This window comes from Alternaria atra (assembly GCF_907166805.1).
Source record: "Alternaria atra isolate CS162 genome assembly, contig: 28, whole genome shotgun sequence".
Classification (NCBI taxonomy): domain Eukaryota; kingdom Fungi; phylum Ascomycota; class Dothideomycetes; order Pleosporales; family Pleosporaceae; genus Alternaria; species Alternaria atra.
In genome coordinates, this window is record NW_025091326.1 from 304,074 (window position 1) to 320,848 (window position 16,775).

The 16,775-nt window shown below is 51.9% G+C and overlaps 7 protein-coding genes across 8 annotated transcripts; 1 reads left to right on the top strand and 6 right to left on the bottom strand.

Annotated features, from left to right (window-relative positions):
• Positions 1–166: 166 nt before the first annotated feature.
• Positions 167–2,943, top strand: ALTATR162_LOCUS7143 (uncharacterized protein; the record flags this gene model as incomplete). Its single annotated transcript, XM_043314770.1, has 6 exons — positions 167–187; positions 243–329; positions 374–400; positions 453–836; positions 886–2,565; positions 2,623–2,943. 6 exons carry the CDS (start codon positions 167–169, stop codon positions 2,941–2,943), a joined length of 2,520 nt encoding a protein of 839 aa, XP_043170705.1.
• A 234-nt stretch (positions 2,944–3,177) lies between these two features.
• ALTATR162_LOCUS7144 (uncharacterized protein) lies at positions 3,178–5,692 on the bottom strand (the record flags this gene model as incomplete). The annotated part of the gene is made up of 5 exons (XM_043314771.1): positions 3,178–4,889; positions 4,942–5,184; positions 5,237–5,280; positions 5,335–5,518; positions 5,596–5,692. 5 exons carry the CDS (start codon positions 5,690–5,692, stop codon positions 3,178–3,180), a joined length of 2,280 nt encoding a protein of 759 aa, XP_043170706.1.
• Positions 5,693–6,473: 781 nt separating this feature from the next.
• Positions 6,474–6,695, bottom strand: ALTATR162_LOCUS7145 (uncharacterized protein; the record flags this gene model as incomplete). The annotated part of the gene is made up of 1 exon (XM_043314772.1): positions 6,474–6,695. One exon carries the CDS (start codon positions 6,693–6,695, stop codon positions 6,474–6,476), a length of 222 nt encoding a protein of 73 aa, XP_043170707.1.
• A 610-nt stretch (positions 6,696–7,305) lies between these two features.
• On the bottom strand, positions 7,306–8,797 carry ALTATR162_LOCUS7146 (uncharacterized protein; the record flags this gene model as incomplete). 2 transcript variants are annotated; one of them, XM_043314773.1, is made up of 5 exons in its annotated part: positions 7,306–7,308; positions 7,363–8,134; positions 8,189–8,329; positions 8,384–8,488; positions 8,598–8,797. In XM_043314773.1, the coding sequence occupies 5 exons, from the start codon at positions 8,795–8,797 to the stop codon at positions 7,306–7,308; spliced, it is 1,221 nt and encodes a 406-aa protein (XP_043170708.1). The 2 variants fall into 2 exon arrangements, with proteins under 2 accessions (XP_043170708.1, XP_043170709.1); XM_043314774.1 differs by having other exon boundaries at positions 8,189–8,332.
• A 1,619-nt stretch (positions 8,798–10,416) lies between these two features.
• Positions 10,417–11,070, bottom strand: ALTATR162_LOCUS7147 (uncharacterized protein; the record flags this gene model as incomplete). The annotated part of the gene is made up of 3 exons (XM_043314775.1): positions 10,417–10,881; positions 10,931–10,986; positions 11,034–11,070. The coding sequence occupies 3 exons, from the start codon at positions 11,068–11,070 to the stop codon at positions 10,417–10,419; spliced, it is 558 nt and encodes a 185-aa protein (XP_043170710.1).
• Positions 11,071–14,760: 3,690 nt separating this feature from the next.
• On the bottom strand, positions 14,761–15,177 carry ALTATR162_LOCUS7148 (uncharacterized protein; the record flags this gene model as incomplete). The annotated part of the gene is made up of 2 exons (XM_043314776.1): positions 14,761–15,095; positions 15,147–15,177. 2 exons carry the CDS (start codon positions 15,175–15,177, stop codon positions 14,761–14,763), a joined length of 366 nt encoding a protein of 121 aa, XP_043170711.1.
• A 922-nt stretch (positions 15,178–16,099) lies between these two features.
• Positions 16,100–16,726, bottom strand: ALTATR162_LOCUS7149 (uncharacterized protein; the record flags this gene model as incomplete). Its single annotated transcript, XM_043314777.1, has 7 exons — positions 16,100–16,164; positions 16,222–16,291; positions 16,344–16,370; positions 16,435–16,469; positions 16,522–16,555; positions 16,608–16,630; positions 16,690–16,726. The coding sequence occupies 7 exons, from the start codon at positions 16,724–16,726 to the stop codon at positions 16,100–16,102; spliced, it is 291 nt and encodes a 96-aa protein (XP_043170712.1).
• Between the last annotated feature and the right edge of the window lie 49 nt (positions 16,727–16,775).

Below are 16,775 nucleotides of genomic sequence, written 5' to 3' on the forward strand. Positions count from 1 at the left end.
AGCTCCTTATCAGCGCGTTTCTTTATCGCAAGCGAACCCCGCAACATGGCAAGAAGAGGTCAAGCCTACTGAGCGGTAGAATCGGACTAGAGTACGGTGGATATACAAATACAATCTGGCAACGCGTTGCATCAATATCATTCTTGGCTGCTTGTGATTTCGCAAGATGCAGTTGTGTCCAAAGGAGGTGTGTTCCACGGTACCATTCGCGCGGGCACCCCCTGCTAACCATCTCGTAACAGCTTGACAAGCTCGTCATCTCGCAGCTTGGCCTTCTTGCGCAACGCCGACTTGCCAGGGGAGTGAAACTAAACCACTCTGAAGCTACCGTAAGTCTACGCGTGAATCGTGTAGACACTGCTAATACTGCCAGGCATTGATCGCGAACAATCTCCAAGAAGTACGACTTCAGATTCCACGTGCATCCCCAGTCGCATGCTGAACGTATACAGCTTATTCGCGATGGAAATCACACGGTCGCAGACCTCATGTCCATTGGCAAGACCATGCTTGGTCGTCGCCATGTACAGCCCTCTGTTGTCGCTTCGCTCGCCGAGTTGATGGTCGAAGGCACCTTCCCATCCGGCACATACCTCGTTACCGTCCACCACCCCGTGTCCACCGACGATGGAGACCTTGAGAAAGCGCTATATGGCTCGTTCCTGCCCGTTCCCTCAAACGACATGTTTCCGCTACCCGATCCGGACGTATATGAGGATACGAAGCAACCAGGCGCTATAGTGGCTGTGAAGGGAGACGCTGGAATCATCAAGCTGAATGAGGGGCGCAAGAGGATCAAACTCAAGGTCAAGAGTATGGGAGACCGACCAATTCAGGTATGGAAGTATCCATAGGGCCGCAGAGCATGCGACTTACTACATACAGGTCGGATCACATTATCACTTCATCGAGACGAATCCACAACTTCAATTCGACCGCGTGCGAGCGCATGGCTACCGCCTCGATATCCCCGCCGGCACGTCGGTGCGCTTCGAGCCTGGCGATACCAAAACGGTCACCTTGGTACAGATTGGTGGGAACCAGATTATAAAGGGCGGAAACTTGATCGCTTCAGGCTTTATCGAGGATATGTCCGTCGCAAATGGCATCTTGGAGAGGTTGAAGTCTGGTGGCTTCCTTCATGAGCCGGAACCGCATGGCGATGCTGCGCACATCGACATCTGCACCATGGAGCGACAGGCTTACATCAGCATGTTCGGCCCAACGACCGGCGATCTGGTTAGGCTAGGAGCTACAGATCTCTGGATTAAGGTGGAGAAAGACATGACACAGTACGGCGACGAGTGCGCTTTCGGAGGAGGAAAGACGCTGAGAGAAGGCATGGGACAGGCTGGAGGTCGATCGGATAAAGACTCATTGGATACCGTCGTTACAAACGCTTTGATTATCGACTGGTCTGGCATCTATAAAGCCGACATTGGAATTAAAGACGGAATCATTGTTGGCATTGGCAAGGCAGGCAACCCAGACGTGATGGATGGTGTAGATCCCAACTTGGTGGTCGGTTCGTGTACTGATGTCATTGCTGGCGAACACAAGATTATAACGGCGGGCGGTATTGATACTCATATCCACTTCATCTGTCCTCAACAAGCATATGAGGCGATAGCATCGGGTGTCACGACTGCGCTTGGTGGCGGCACGGGACCTAGTACAGGTACGAATGCGACCACCTGCACGCCCGGCAAGACACACATCAGGCAGATGCTACAAGCACTCGATGAATTGCCTCTGAATTATGGGATCACAGGCAAAGGGAACGATTCTGATCTACGGCCCTTGCAACAGCAGGCTGAGGCAGGAGTCTGTGGTCTCAAATTGCATGAGGATTGGGGAACTACGCCAGCAGCCATCGATGCCTGCCTGACAGTGTGTGATGAGTACGATATTCAGACACTCATCCACACCGACACGCTCAACGAGTCTGGTTTCGTCGAATCAACCATCGCAGCCTTCAAGAACAGAACTATCCACACTTACCACACTGAAGGCGCAGGTGGAGGTCACGCGCCAGATATTATCAGTGTCGTCGAACACGACAACGTTCTCCCTTCATCCACCAACCCAACCAGACCTTACACACGAAATACTCTTGACGAGCATCTCGACATGCTAATGGTATGCCACCACCTCTCCCGCAACATCCCCGAAGACGTCGCCTTCGCCGAATCCCGCATCCGCGCCGAAACCATCGCCGCAGAAGACGTCCTCCACGACCTCGGCGCCATCTCTATGATGTCCTCGGATTCCCAAGCCATGGGCCGTTGCGGCGAAGTCATCCTCCGTACCTGGAACACCGCGCACAAGAACAAAGTGCAACGCGGTACTCTTGAAGAAGACAAAGGCACCGACGCAGATAACTTCAGAGTCAAGCGGTACATCAGTAAATACACGGTCAACCCTGCCATAGCACAAGGAATGGGCCACCTCATTGGCAGTATAGAGGTAGGCAAGTTAGCAGATCTCGTACTCTGGACGCCGAGAAATTTCGGTGTCAAGCCGTCTCTGGTAGTGAAAAGCGGAATGTGCTCTTACGCTCAAATGGTATGTACCACCCTCCTATTTCCTTCTCGATGACTGTCTTACTGATGTCCTTCCCAGGGCGATCCCAACGCCTCCATTCCTACCGTCGAGCCCATAATCATGCGCCCCATGTTCGCCCCGCTCCTCCCGCAATCCAGCATAACATTCGTCTCGCAAGCCTCCATCGCTTCCGGCGTCGTCAAATCTTATGGTCTACGCAAGCGTGTCGAAGCGGTCAAGAATTGCAGGAATATCGGTAAGAGGGATATGAAGTTCAACGATACAAGGCCGAAAATGAAGGTTGATCCGGAGAGGTATACGGTTGAGGCCGATGGCATGGTTTGTACGGCGGAGCCAGCTGAGACTTTGCCGTTGACGCAGGGGTATTTCGTTTATTAGTGCGGAAATCGAGTGATTGGGGTTGCTGCTGTGAGTGTTTGCTTTCGCCGTGAATGCTCATTCATATGCGATGAAACTCATACTTCGATGTTCCTATAAACTACTAACTCCTGTTGCAACAAGCAATGTTTACTCGTATCTCAGAAAGACCAACGAACACCCCAGAAAAGCTTGTTGTGTCTAGGGGGGCTCGCGCATCGTCCTCAAGAAGGCCTTGTCAAGCTGCTAACGATATCAATCTCCCCTCATACACACCACCACCTCCTCCTCCTCCTGACCCTCAGTGCCTCCCAACTCAGCCTTCTCTTTCTTCGTCATGGGACTCCTTTCCCTGTCACCATGACCTAATGTAACTTGTCTCTTCCGCTTGATCATAGGCTCAAAGTCGCTCGCGGTCGGGTTCAGCATGGTGCTACCACTGAGGTCGGAGTGTGCTGCTCCGCCAAGTGCCTGTGCAAGCTCAGGTCCCATACCTGTGGTGTCGACATGGCGCTCAAAGCTACCTAGTTCCTCACCAAGGGCGCTGAAGAGCTGTCTCTCTAGACGGCCGGTACTGTCGATGCTTGACAGTGATACTCCAGTCTTGTGGCAGGGTTTGAATGGGGAGAGTTTGGTGTTGTCCAAAGAAGTGTTGGTGGTTAAATGTGGATCGATGGCGTCCACATCAATGACCTCCACTAGATTAGGGATGTTATGTGAGGATCTGTCTTGATCCTTAGAGGTAGATTTATGTATTATCTGAGACCCTGAGTTTAATGCTGGTAGCAGGCTCTGGTCATGGCGCATAGCTTGATCCGACAGCCTTGGTGAATCGGACGCCACGCCCTCCTTTCTGCTCCTGATATTCACAGTTGAAGGGCCATGAGCTGACTCGAATTTAGCATATTCGGTGGTTGGAGGTGGCACTTCACTTCGATTGAACCTATACAAACTTGAAAGGGCTGGAGACGGGTCTCTCATCGAGATGTCTGAGGTGTAAGTTGGTTGCCTCTGTGCAAAAGGGTTTGGTGTGGGGATGCGATTCGCATGCGGTAGTGAAGTCGGGAACCGGGACTGCAAAGGAGGGCAGTTTTCTTTGTTACTTGATATAGAAGAGCGGCTGATTGCAGACGATCTATCTTTCGCGACATCGTGCGACCGTTGTCTACTTGGTGATTGTTTGTTCGAAGCGTTCCGCAGGGCGCTGTTGAAATCCGGATAAGACGACTTGCGAGCAATAGATGCCGAGGATGGGCGGTTGATGGGCGGAACGACTTCTGACTTTGGTGGATAGTATGTGTGAGCAGTCGGTAGCCGACCAGCATTCTCATCGCGCTGATTACTAAAGCCATGCGACATCTCACGGTTCTGCTTTGGCGGGCTCATGGCTTCAATGATCTGTCCTAACTGGTCGTCTCGAAGGGTAACGACGAGTTGTCTCTCCTTCTCCTTCCTCGATTGACGATCCTTCCAGTCTGAGTTAGTGCTCTCATCGTACTGCGACTTCCTAGGCATCCATAGCGGGCCTTTTCTGGATAGATGTGACGATGCGTACATGTAGCCAGGCATGGCCAAATCGCTAGTTGAGCCTGACGTGGTCCGTTTTGTCGACCAAGTATCCATGCTCACGTCGTCGGCACAATCACTGAGCGAGTTGAAAGTATCACCCCATACACCTGGGCGACCGCTGCCTCTAAAGCTTGGAGGTGGCTTAGAAAGATGTAAGATAGATGGCAAGTGCGCATTGGAGCGTCGATTTGGAAAAGGATTTTGTGATTTGGCGAGATTGAATGCTGAGGGCTGCGAGGTTGGCGATTGCATGCGTATATCGCCTGGGAAAGAACAAGCTTTGGGGATCCAAGAGGTTCTTGGGGACGTTTGCGAGAGCAGTGCGGTTCGCTCGAGCGCATTGGAGAGGTAAAGAGGATTTCGTATTGGCCACGAGATTCCCGCTTGTTCCAATATATCTGTCTCTCATTAGTAATGTGAACTTCACTAGTATGCGTTTTTCCGTGGTACCCTTTGGAGCATGCTGAAATACAAAGCAAACAATGTTGTTAGTAGTACCGAGGTCTACTTCTCCAGGGCTGGCTGTCTTGGTGATCAACTGCTCCGATAGCATTATCCTTATACGTCCGTTTGGATCGCGGGCATCCCATGAGTTCTGCATGAGAGTACGTTGGTGAAACGGTGGAAACTCGAGGCATGGCTTCCGTTGGCTTGTGGGATATTCGTTGACGGAGAGAGACCTCTTCTCATGGGCTGCAGCATGGTCAATTCAGACTAGATATAGCATCAAGTACACTTGACATACCGATCTCCTGGGGCCACTTCGAGGTAATGTCGAAGAAGCCATGGCTGTGCCAATCAGCACCTGGGCGGTATGTTCAAAAGCGGGAGCATGAAGCTCACAAGACTCTAGCCCCATCGACGATGATCTGAACCGTGTATACGACCTTCTGGTTCTCCTTCCGTCTTATTTCTATAAGTTCCGAGGCTTTTGATACCGCAGCCCACGAGTGTACAGAAATTCGGAACGGTGTGGACGGTGGCAAGGAGTTGATGTAGCAGGTTAGAGTAGGTAGCTGGCCTCCGTCTGCATGCTGTTAGCACCGACGTCTATGACTTGTAGGAGATGCTTGTAAGTAGGCAGGGGTAGAGCACGGTACTCACACTCCTCCGTTGAGACATAACAGGCTGTCTTAAACTCCTGTATCGGTATGTGAGAGTCCTTAGGGAAGAGAATCACGTCCCAGTCGTCGTAGCGCATGGCAGGCGTACGATTTCTGCTGTTCGGGTCCAAAATGGCAGCAAGCAATTGGCAGTTGTACCGGATGTGTGTTTTGTGAAAGGAAGAGGATGATGATTGTTGATGAGGGTCGAGCAACGGATGGCACGTCCGAGGTCCAGCTTGAGGAAGGCACAATTATGAGGGCGGGACGTCATTGCGCGGAGAACTTCATGTCTTGAGTGACCCTTACAAACGGGACAGGATACGCTCACTAGAAGGAGTTCTTCTAAGCTATCAGCGGAACGATGTGCGGCCAACTTTTTAAGACAGAGGACAGTAAGTTAAAAGACACATGACTGGTTTAGACCTAACGTATATTGCTGCATGAATATAAGTATCCATTGGAAAGCCCTACTAAAAAGTCACTGGCTGCGGATCTATGACATATCTTTCTATGGTCTCTTTGCAGAAGGCCTTGTACTAAAAATGCATCAATCCCCAATCTGTGACGTTTCTTTCTCCAGGCATCTGTCCGGATACTCATAACTAGACAAATAACATAGTGCAAACACGGAAGAAGCGCATCTTTACACCAAAGACGCAAGCCTTTTTACTTTGACAAAAGAAAACAGATTCTTGACGCCTTCTCTTGTGCATGGGTATACCATAATCTCGTTCGCCAGACGCCTCGCTAAAGCATTATGCCTTCATACCCAGTAAGAATATAGCCACATCGTTGAATGAAGTAATTCCCAAACTCCATGCTAAAGCGGCAAACAGTATTCGATATGCGTATAACCGATGCGAGAGCGTAATTGAACTACTGTGGAGGAAACTGCTGCGAGAAGGCACCGCCAAAGTCTGAGGATCCGAAGCCAGAACCGTTTGCGCCATTGGGCGGGGGCGAGACAAAGCGACTGAAGTTACCGAAGGTAGGAGTGCCATTCTGGCCGTCCGGGTTACCAGGCTGACCGTTCGAAGGGTTCGTAGAAGGGCCTGCGCTCTGGCTGCTGGGTCGCGAGCCACCTAGGTTGGTGTTCATCGAAGGTGGGTAAGGCGAAGGCTGACCAGCCTGGACCGGAAAGCTGCTACACAGAGCGACGTTAGCGAAGGTGCCCACCGAGGGCGTAAAGGCGACGAGCCATGCGCGTGCTAACAGAAGTACCAAGAGCGCAAAAAAATAAATACTAAAATGCACTTGGAACAGAACGTTAGGCGAATCAACCAAACTAGCAAGCACGCAACAAAACACGCAAAAAATAGAAGAATCGTGTGATTGGAATGATAGCCAATCCCGCTAGGAGCAGCGCACAATCGTGAAGGAAAGGCAATTCGACAGAAAGCAGCATCCGACCCATGCATGACTAGCTACATCCCATATGCTCCCAGGAATATGAGTGGCACGCTTTGAAAGGAAAGCCCGAATGGGAGAATAGATGGCCTGTTATACAAAGACTCCCTTCTATGGCCCTCCGCAAGATCGGTGTCGTTAGAAGAAGTCGAGAACTTTTGGAGAACCGCCCGATATAGAACTAAAGACCAAATCGCTCGAAATTCGTCATGCCGAGTCATGAAAGGGGTCATTGCAATAAGCCAACGGGATGAACCACGAATGAAGCGCCGTGCAAGCAATACAGAGGGAAAGAATGCGCTTACTGTAACCGAGTTAGCATCGAACACGCAGATAGCAAGGTAGGCAATCAACTTACCTTCATCATCGGACCGTAACCGCCACCACCGCCGTATGGGTGTTGCGGGGGCATACCCATTCCTGGGCCGAAGGGGACTGGTGGAGGTGGTGCAGGGCGGTAAGGGGTGCCGGCTGGACCCGAGTTGTTCTGTGAGCGGCCCCAGCTAAGACGAACGCGAGAGTTGCCAATCGGGTAGCCTTGCATCTGGTTGATAGCCATCTCAGCAGCATGGCGCTGAACGAACTGGACGAAGCCACATCCCTTGCCCGGGGGAATCTTGACGTATGTGATCTCGCCAAAGCCCTGGAAGAAAGAGCGGAGCTCGTCCTCAGTAACGTAGCCGGAGAGGCCGCCGACAAAGACGGTAGTGTTGTTAGGATCAGTGAACTGGTTCATCGGCTGAGGAGCACCGTAGTAGCCGCCCATTGGGGGAGCGCCCATGGAGTACATGCCCATACCAGGGCCGCCGCCGCCGCCCTGGGGCATGCCCATTCCACCGGGACCACCGGGACCGCCGCTCTTGTTCTTAGGGGTAGCGGTAGAGATGCGCATGGGGCGGTTGCCGCAGTAGACGCCTTGCATCTCGGTGAGAGCCTTTTGCTGGTCCTCCTCGCTAGCGAATCGGACAAAACCATAGCCGCGCGACATACCGCTGATGGGGTCGGACATGATCTTGGCAGACTTGGTGGACTGGTACTTGTTCTGGAAGAGCTGTACGAGGACGAACTCGGTAACCTCGGGGCCCAAGTCTCCGACGAAAATGCTGAACTCGGGACCACGCTCATCGCGGCTGTTCAAATCGTTAGTTATTACTGTCGTGTGTGGGAAGCCGGGTGAGACTTGCCTCCTGTCAGCAAGACCACCACCAGAGGCCCAGTTCAGCTTGAAGGGGCGGTTGGAGTTGGGGATCAGTTGACCGTTGAGAGTAAGGGCCTTGGACGCGGCATCAGGGCTCGCGAAGTCGACGAAGCAATATCCAGCATTGCTGCTATGCGGTAGTTAGCCTGGAGACTTTATCCTAGGTGATCTCCGTGCTTACCCGGAGAACTTGTCACGGATCATCTTGACGTTGACAGTCTCGCCCATGTTGTACCAAATGCTGCGCACAAAGTTCTCATCGATCCAGGGCTCAAGCTCACCCATCCTGCGCCATGTTAGCATAATAATTTTCCCACCTAGAAGAAGGCTACCCGGGCGCGCGCATGACAATCTTGTATCAATGATGCGCCACTCAGGCGCGTATGGGGACTCACCAGAGAGTCGTCTTGCCAGCACCTTGGCCTTGACCGTCACCACCAGCGCTGCCTGGTGGGCCCATATTGGCCTGGGGAGGGAAGCCGTTGCCGGAGGTGTCCATAGGCTGACCCATGTCGCCGGGTTGCGGGGTCTGGTTGTTCATGTCGCCCTGGGGCTGGCCCTGGAATTGGTCGCCGTAGCTGTTGTTGAAGGACATGGTCGATAGATCAAGCGGGGTAATCGGTTGAACTAACGGAGGTGTGGAGTAAGGTTACGGGCTCTAATTATGATAGAGAGGTGTAGAGTCTTTTAAATGGTCTGCACAGAAAAAGCAAAGGTTAGTGTCGGTGAATGATGGCTCGGGAGGTCACGCAGCGGCTGCGAGGTGAGGGTGCTGGAAGGTGGCAGGCTGCACTTACCGATTAGATCCGGCTCCTTCTATCACTGTAGACAAGTATGACCTGTGAAGGCGCGTAGGCAGTTGAGCGTACAAGCCAAGCAGACAGTCGGGAAAAGCGGCGACAGGAACTCCGGATCGCGCACGAAGGAGTGGGTGGGTGAGAGGGGCGTGAAGGAGTGACCGTGAGGAAGCTCGAATGAAATCTAGGCGGGCGGTCAGTCCCAGAGTCTTACTGCTAGCCATGACATACGGCGGGCGCACGAGGCCCAGGTCACGACAGGTCTGGCAACACCCACGGCAGCAAGAGCGCGTCGGGATGCGCGACTCTGGCTCAGGCTGGTGGGAGAGAGGTGCAGGCCGCGCGACCAAGTCCGTGCAGAGCAAAGACGTCAGTGGGCGATGGGCACACATCGCGTAGCAGACGGGTGTTGTCCGAATTGATTGTGCAGTCCGCCTGCAACCATGGCCGGATGCACGAAATTGTGCAGTGGGTGGCCCGCCAAGGCGAGATGAAAATTGCTAAAAGAGATGTACGTACCGAAAAGGCTCAAGGACACCGGCGGACGTGAGAAGCAGATGAGATCCAAACACCACAACGCAAAGGAATCAGAGAGGAAAGACGCTCGAAGACGACGAGTGCTCGGTTGTGTGGGAGGAAGGTCGGTCGGTGGGCGGGGTCGGTGGAAGAGCGAAGAACTGCAGATGATGTACGGCGCCGAGAATCCGCTAGGATTTACTTCGCTTGGATTTGGTAGCGATGGCAGCGCGAACCTGGGGACGCGGATGGCGTAGACCAGTGCTGGTTTAAGCTTTCGATCGATACAAGGATATCGCACTGAAGCGACCCAAGGACGAAGCGGCTCCATTGCGAGTGGCCCATCGCATCTCGCCTGAGAGGCTCAACACGGCTGCCACGCTGGCATCGACCAGACGAAGAACGGTGCCGGCTGCCTGCGATCTGCTTTGCGTTATTAATAGGCGACCCACCCTGCCTGCGAAGATGACTTGCAGCCAAAAGTCGTCACTGGGCTGTTGCAATGTGGGGGGCGGTGCTCCTCACTGCGAGCCTCGATTGCCATTCCAATCACTATCATCTCACCCATGTCCGCATTGCATCTCTGGGCTCTGCACACACAGGCTGCGCAGCTTTGTGCCGGTCGAATCACATACTTGTACCGCCACGGCCCTCTCCATTCTCTCTCAGTGGCCCCACCGCCTGCAGCTAGACGGCTGGTCGCTGCAGCACTCACCCAATGAGGTTGACAGAGACATATCACGACCGTTATGCTCTTGTGGTGCTGTGAAAGCATTCATCAAACATGGGCAATGGCTTCTGGTATTCTTCGATTTGATACGTGATCACAGTTATCATCATTTGTATTGGTATCTCTTATTAAGCAGATTCCTAACGCATCGAACCTTGCACCCAGAATCTCCTACAATGCCTGGCCAGGGAGCTTCTCTGGGATACCAGCGGCAGCCTTGGCCTCGCCCAGCTGTTCGCGACCCTCGGCAAACACCTTGTCGAAGTCGTACTCGAACCACCTGATATCCGGGTTCAACCCAGCAAACTTCCACTCTCCGTCGATCTTCTTGTACCAGTGCATGTTGAAGCTGTGGGCGTGGCCCTTGACTGCGACCTTTGTGCGTGTCTCATCTGTATACCTCTGGTGAGGCACACGAAGCTGGTGGTACCCAATAATCTCGTCCTCCGACGTCTTCTCCCACCGTGTGCCGCCGATGAAGTGCTGTGTCTTGAGAAGAGGGTTGCCTAGGACGGCGGGATCCGAGGCCATGGCGATAAACTCGTCTGCGGGCATGGCTTCCCAGATCTTGTCCAGAAATGAGCGGTAGTCGATTCTCAGTGTTGGTGCAATGCATTTGCTGAGACGGTCCCAGTCCTGTAATGTGTGAGTAATCGTCATTGAGCAGTGCTGTGTGCAGACCAACCTTGCTATCATAGCTGTCTGCCCACTCATAGCATGCCGACTGGCAACCCATAACGTCTGAACCTGTTAGTCATGCTCGCAAGAGGTGGTATAAGGCGACTAACCCTCGAACGTAGGCTTCAATTCGTTCTTCTCAAACATGATGGCTTTTGGGTCTGGTGAGTATAGGTGATGGATAGAGTATTATGTTATTGTGATATTTCAACTGTATCTCTACAACATCGTCCTTCGTCTTTATATCTGTCGTGTTCCATATCCTAGGACTGCTATTTGCGTCGACCTCTGCGACGTTTGGCTTCGGGTCCCCGCCCAACGGGGTTCCGCCATCCGCATATTCGAGACTGCCGGTGCGGTGCCAGCGGTCACGAACGGGGCCGAGGACATTTTTGGAGGCGGGAGTCCCTGTGTTTCGACTTGGCCGAAATGTTTCTACACCATAGTGGAGTCGTGTCGAGAAAGTGCTGCAGGGCAGTTGCTGCCGCGACCCCTCGCGGGAACAAAGAAGGTGCACGGGCCATCGAAACACCAAACCTTCCGATGGTGCGCCGCACCTTCAAACTTCCTTCATCTCCAGATTTAGTGGGTGCAGTTGATCCACTTTCGTTCAGTCTCGTCGAGTTTCGCTGCTAGGAGGTTGAGTGACTGTTTCGCCTGCCATGCCTCTTCAATCGACGAAGTTACCGCCAAGTTCGCGACAATTCGATTGCCATTGGGGCCCACCGGGAAAAACAAGACTATGTCGTGCAAGCGAGGTTCCTCTTCTCTACTCACGCAACGCAACAACAACAGCCTTTTAAGAGCAAAGGATATTTCCAACAAAGAGTACGCGTATAGAGGAGTCTCTACAATAATTGCTAGGGGGATACCTCTTATTGTCGTTGCGCTGTGTTGCGACGAAGGAAGTTGCTCACTATAAAAGGTTCACATATCCCTGAAATGGCGGTAGTCCTGCCCATTGTGAAAGCTGTTGGAATAGACAGGTACAACTCCCGGTTCCACAATTTTCCTTCAGAACGGTCGCACGCAAGAGGTATACTTGGCTACAGGCAGAGTGGTCTCTGTCAAGCGCCGACATGTGGTGTGACGAGGAATAGCGAGCCAATCGTATACCCAGCAATCCTGCAGCTGTATGGAATGCCTGTCCCGATTTCTTCATGCTGTCGAAAATGAGCCCACGTCGTGCGCGCTCTCTTTGAGAACACACGACGAGCTTCGTGCAGAATGCCCTTGCGTACCTGATTCTTTCGTGTTGATCGTTTTCTGAGCATCTTTTGTTTACCTTAATGAACGTTGCACCAACCTCCGCTGCAACCTCACAATATTCGGGCGGCTTCGCAGCCTGTCACTAGGTTCGCCATGACAGACATACTTGCGTGGAAACCACCATCTTGGTGGGGTGCAGATAACACTGCCGATACTCTTGCTAAAAGAGACATGCGTACTTTCGCGTCGGGACTGCTCCATGGGGATCGTGTCAGACGGATCAAGTCCGCATATGCGAAAGCGAAGAGATGTAAACTATGTTGCAACAACGCCTGGCCTACTGTGTCAGGAGGTGTCATCGTTGGTAGTCTACTATCGTCCGCTGAGAAGGGGTGTGCTGGTTGTTTGACATTGTGCGGGCTCCTAAACAAATGTGCCTTGATTTCCAAAACTTCGAGTGAGCCCTTCGAGCTCGCTTCGGATCAATGGGTATCATGCAGAGTGGAGAGATCGAGAGTGGTCTTGGAATGCTATCCGAATGCGTCATGGGAGGTGTTCGCTCCACAAAGTAAGATCATGGCAGCTGTGATGAGCATTGCAGACTAATGTATCCAGATCTCGAGAATCCGTGGCGAATACCGAATCTGCCTCATGAAGTCGTCGCAAATTCCGGTTCCGATCAAGCTGTTGAACGAGCGTCGTTATGGCTGCAAGATTGCGCAGACAACCATGAGTTGTGCAAGAGTGCCAGTTCGAGCCTGCCAACTCGCGTTATTTCGATCGAAGAACCGGAAAGCATCAAGCTGTATGAGTCTAACGGCGAAATTGAACCCTACATTTGTCTCAGTCATTGCTGGGGCAAGGGCGAGATTACAAAGACCGAGACGGCAACCTTATCCACGTACAAGCAAAGCATTCCATGGCAGAAACTTCCCCAAACTTTCCAGGATGCTATCTCTTTCGCTTTCCGACTGGGATACAAGTACGTGTGGATCGACAGCCTTTGTATCATACAAGATAGTGTCGAGGACTGGCGAAGCGAGGGCAGTAGGATGGCGCAGATATACTCCGGTGCCGATTTTACCATTGCTGCTACCGCGTCAAATCGCCCGTCAGAAGGATGTTTCCGCCAGACTACAGAGCGCCCGGTCAACATGTACTCGTATCCCGATACAAACGGCTCAATGTTGGATGTGTGTGTTCGATCCACCATAAATCATTATGCATGGAGATATGGCGAATATCCCTTGCTGCGCCGTGGGTGGACGCTGCAAGAATGCCTACTCTCGCGAAGAATAGTGCACTTCACAGCCGAAGAGATGTTCTGGGCTTGCCGAACTGTGAACGAATGCGAGTGCTCGTTTTGGTGGGATCCCCCGTCCTTACCCTTCAAAAACTTGCGCAGCCCCAAATATCTGTCAACAGTAAGGCCCTCGAGTGAAGCAGGATGCACGGACCTGTGGCATGGCATTGTTAGCGAATACAGCAGTTCGTCCTTGACATATGAGACGGACTGCTTCCCAGCTTTACAAGGCGTTGGCAAACAGTTGTATCAGCTAAAGAGGTCAGCATACATGGCTGGACTGTGGGAGAACAGTATAATACACGACTTACTATGGTACTCTGATCACAAGGATGAAGCATGTAGACCACAGAAATGGCGCGCCCCTTCGTGGTCGTGGGCATCTGTCGTAGGTCGGGTCAGATGGCCAAATTGGGGTTCAGCCTGTACGCCCTTATCAACTTACGTCGCCAAAGAGATCTCGCTTGCAGGATCAGATGAGTTTGGTGAGCTTCTATCTGCGAAAATTACTCTACAAGGTCGATGTCTGCTCCACAACGTGGAAGGCACTTACCAGTACAACGCGCCGCCATCCGCAGCCATCGAATACCCAGACCATCGAGCTTGGAAGAAGTGTCGTCGTAATATCTATCTTGACTGTGAATTGGAAAATTCAGATACACCTATCATTCCCCTTCGACGGGTGAAAACGCTTCTTCTGAGTGTATACCGAATGCAGTCGAACAATCTCTATGACGCTTTGGTCCTGCGACCCTTGGATACTACAGCGCAGGTATACGAGCGGATTGGCTTGATAGAATTCGAGACTCGTAAGGGATATGAGGTGTCTGACCTTCCATTGGGAAACGAAGAAACTCTACACATCGTTTAATCGGACGACAGACGCATGCAAAGATGTCGAATCAAGTCTTGTTCTCGAAGGAACCTAGACCAAGCGTACACGAGTCAAATGGTTTGCCATATGCCAAGGGAAGATACAATGAGTAGCTCATAGGGATTTAAAGAGTGAAGATGGTCTTGTCGATTATTTTGCAAGTTATTTACCTCGAAAGCTAGACAGGTATGAGCATAGCATAGACCAAAACACACGGATCCAACGCTCAAAAGGTTCGAAGCAGTCTGATTGAAGGCGACGTAAAGGAAACAAGGTGGTATCTGTATAACGAGAATGCCCAAACGCCAGGAACAACACAAAAGTCCAAATGCAGACCAGACAGAACACCGTCCACTCCTTCTCATGCTCCGCTGGTATCACCCCAACGCTCCACGCACCTCCTAACTACCACCACCCTCGAACTCCGTATATAATTTTATAACCTCCCTCTCTACTTGTACTGCGGCACACCCTGTGGCGGCGGTCCATATCCGGGAGCACCACCACCACCGTGCCCACCATACTGGTTCATCATAACCGCATTGCCGCGAACCTTCGTCCCGCCACCAAACTGCTGCAGCTCAGGCTCCTCCCTATACGCAATGTCCTGCCAGAAATTGCATATGTGGCACCCGACCTCCTTGTATGGCTTCAGACTAAACGGTATTACGGGGATGAAGCAAAAGGTAAACCATTCCCAGCGCTTCATCACTTTTCCCGTGCGGTTGTTGCAGTTTAGACATTGGAGAGTCATGTGTTCGGTGCCTTTGAGGGGAGATGTGAATGCTAGAGGGGATGTTAGTAGTGTGGGCGGAGATGGAGTGGTGAGTGACGTACTATGTGTTCCGCAGGTGAAGAAGAAGAACATGTTCGCGGATTATATGCGCGTAATGCGCAGTGGTGATTATGGTGCGTGGGTTCTTGATCTGGGGCGGATATCTCGTTGATGTCGAGCCGACGGAGTGATGCGCGTGTGACAAGCGACACGGGGGATTCCCGTTCGATTGTTGATTACTGCTCGTTTATGATACCGGTGGATGTAATGGAGCGTAGTACTGAAGTTATCTATTGATGGAGACGTTACTCGGAAGGAAGTTGAAGGTAACAAAAGTGGTCTGAGAGGCGTTGGGATGGGACGCTGCTTCGATGTTTCTGGTAGAGAGTATTGGCGCCGAGGAAGCTGCGTCATCAACGTTGCGTCTCAGCCACACTTGGCTTGGGGCTCCATGGGGCTAGCGGCTAAGCCCGCGGCACTATTACATATACACACACGTACTACGAGCTTGTCAGTTTCCGCCGTTTCCGCAGTGCGTTGGAAGGAGTATAAGTGCAAGTGTGTGCATGCTCTCTAGGAATTAAGTCGGGTGCTGTAGAGTGATTGATCGACGGTTCTTACTCAAGTAGGATAGCTGCGCCTACACGATGGTTCGCAGCGGATGACGGTCACTTGATCACATTCGCAAGGTACGTCGCAGGAAGTTGAACGAGAGCCTGAGCATGAACACTTCATTATGGTATCAAGCGGTAGCCCCCCAAAGCCACTTTTGTGGGAAAGAGACTCGTGACAGTCGTTAGGAGTAAGATGTTACAAGCTCATCATCATGCCTTTGCCTATCAACACCGCTGAATCGCAGAACCCATGGACCCTTACCGCTATTCACACCACAGTAGAAAAATGACATCCCCCAATTTGAGACGAGAATGACTCCAGGTCCACAACGAAAAATTTCGATAGTGAAGAGGGACGAGAATCTTGAAGGGCAAGGGTGCTTCGATCCAGTTGCGTTCATCTACTGAGTCTTGAAAAGTAAGATCGCACAGTGGCCGAGGTAAAAGTAGATGAAGTGCTTCGTCTCTGCAGTTTGATTAGACTTTGCCGGCCATACAGCTTCAGTAGAATATAACTACTTACCATGAGTAACAAAACTTCCAAAGTTTCGGCCTACGATGCAGTGCCATGTAGCGCCCTTCCGGCTGTCGAACTGCGAAGATATTAGCGCGCGCTTCGGATGATGCCAAGAGCTATGTTCTTACCTCCTTCTTGATATACTGAGCGATGTCCTACGTATTGAGGGTTAGTTGGGTCCTAGAATGGGATCGAGCTAGGTGAACAATGGGGACCCACCTTCTCGATGGTGAACTGCTCCATAGCCGACTGTGCTACGAGATGTCAGCGATGTTTTCAGCCGCACTTGGGAGCGAGATGACTTACCGACTTCAATGGCCTCTTGTTGCATTTCCTCGCTCTGTTACACATGTTAGGATGATATTGGAAGAAGTAACATAACTATCCCGTACCATGTCGGCCGACTTGATTTGAGCTGCATATAGTATTAGCTTGTACTTTGGCAGAAGTACCGGCATAAACAAAGGGTCTTACCATCCTGCTTGTGGGCATCTGACTTGTCGCTAGCCATGGTGTCGGTCCGTAAATATGGGTAGGTTTGAGTGATTCAGTTATTGTTC